Source organism: Perkinsus marinus, assembly GCF_000006405.1.
Source record: "Perkinsus marinus ATCC 50983 genomic scaffold scf_1104296934648, whole genome shotgun sequence".
Classification (NCBI taxonomy): domain Eukaryota; phylum Perkinsozoa; order Perkinsida; family Perkinsidae; genus Perkinsus; species Perkinsus marinus.
The window spans coordinates 1-1,530 of record NW_003214685.1 but is presented as its reverse complement, the minus strand read 5'-3'; the positions used below and the strand labels follow the sequence as shown (position 1 = coordinate 1,530).

General features: G+C 42.9%; 1 protein-coding gene across 1 annotated transcript in view; it reads left to right on the top strand.

Moving 5' to 3' along the window:
- The window catches only part of Pmar_PMAR001721 (protein farnesyltransferase beta subunit, putative), a gene marked incomplete at both ends in the record, with an annotated part of 6,252 nt that extends 5,097 nt beyond the window's left edge, over nt 1-1,155 (top strand). Inside the window, 3 exons of the mRNA XM_002784759.1 lie at nt 550-592; nt 902-1,006; nt 1,053-1,155. Of these exons, the coding sequence (XP_002784805.1) occupies nt 550-592; nt 902-1,006; nt 1,053-1,155 (251 nt within the window). The remainder of the gene's footprint in view (nt 1-549; nt 593-901; nt 1,007-1,052) is intronic.
- Between the last annotated feature and the right edge of the window lie 375 nt (nt 1,156-1,530).

The following is a 1,530-nucleotide window of genomic DNA, read 5'->3' as shown; positions in this document are numbered from 1 at the left end:
TGCACGCTTCTGTATGTTGTAATTGTACTGCTGTTAGCGACCGTAGCGGTGGTACGGGCTTTTATACAGCTCCTTGTGGGCATGCGTAAGTGGGCAACCTGCTTGGCAGTGTTGGAGTAGGAATACATGTTCGTCTTCTTCAGCTGAGCTGAGTAGTTTTCTCATTAGTTATAGAAGTTCTCACACGACTTGGAGTAGAAGTGTACAGAACCCAACAAGAAATTGCATAATTTTGATATTGTCACCAACACACAGTTGACGATGTGCATGTTTTCCCACACGGCCTGTTGAGCTCTCTTTAGTGACCACTTGTGAGCTGGAAAATTGGCTTTTATTCTTTCCCGAGAATGGGAATTACTTATCATGATTTGAGATATGTGGCTGCTATAGCGTTATCTGTATCTGTCAAGGAATTTTCCAAACTCGCTCAAATTGGTTTAGGTGAATATTCTGACCGTTAATCATGCATATGCTTTAGATATTGTGAAAGCTGTCTCCATCGAGTTTTCTGCCTCTCCTCACGTATCACCTGTCGGGCCTCTGTGGGAGGAACCGGTATCTGCGGCAGGCTTATCGAACGAGGACAGATGAAGTGAGTAGGGCAAATCAAGAGCTTTCGCTACATGTGTCGATGATCTTATGGAAATCCTGAAGAATTTTTTTTTGGGGGGGGGGAATTCTTGTTGGTTTTTTGTACACTACTACCACAACTCGTATATAAACTCTCATACGAAATTCTTGAGCTTAGCTGAGGAGTGCTAAAATGTATTATATGATTGGTTTCCTTAGCTTAGCACATTTTCACATCTTACTTAGCATGTTTTCGTGAAATATCGAATATGTTATATATATTCGCTCAACACTGCTTTGCAAGGGAGTGCAAGTGGTGATGTTGTGTTAGGTTCTCGAGCTCAGTAGATTTGGTTGCCGAACGAGTGACGCAGACCCGACGGAAAGTGTACGAAGTTATGAACAAGTCGAAGTTCGACTGTAGCGGCACTCCAGAGTAGCCCTTGGTGGCGTCTTGTGGCTTATCACGGACTTATGTTCAGGTATGATATGTTCTTGGCTGATCGGGAGGACATGGTTCAGCGTTTGCTGGATGATTCCGATGCATCTAAGCAACGATTGGCCCAACAGGAGCTCGAGCGGTGAGATTCATTGGGCGCATTTGGAGTTTGGAACGCTCTTCAAATCGAATCGTGTGAAGCATGGTGCGGGTCAATTTGATATGCAAAGAAGTGTGTGATCTTTTCCGAGATCAATAAGGATCGATCTCTAATGTGAACATCACTATGAACATGTGATGTGATAAGAGTAGTCGTTTGAGACTGTGATAGCGACAAGTTGTTCACTATCATTAATCTTAGAATAGAAAATAAACATTCTTCACATCTTCATATCAAATCGGCACTCATTATATAGTATCTCGATAGAAATGGTTCTTGAGGGCTGCAGTTATTGCTCTCTGGTTTAGGTACGAGATCAGTCATGGGGAACAAATAGCTCAGACGAGGAATATCAAAAGGG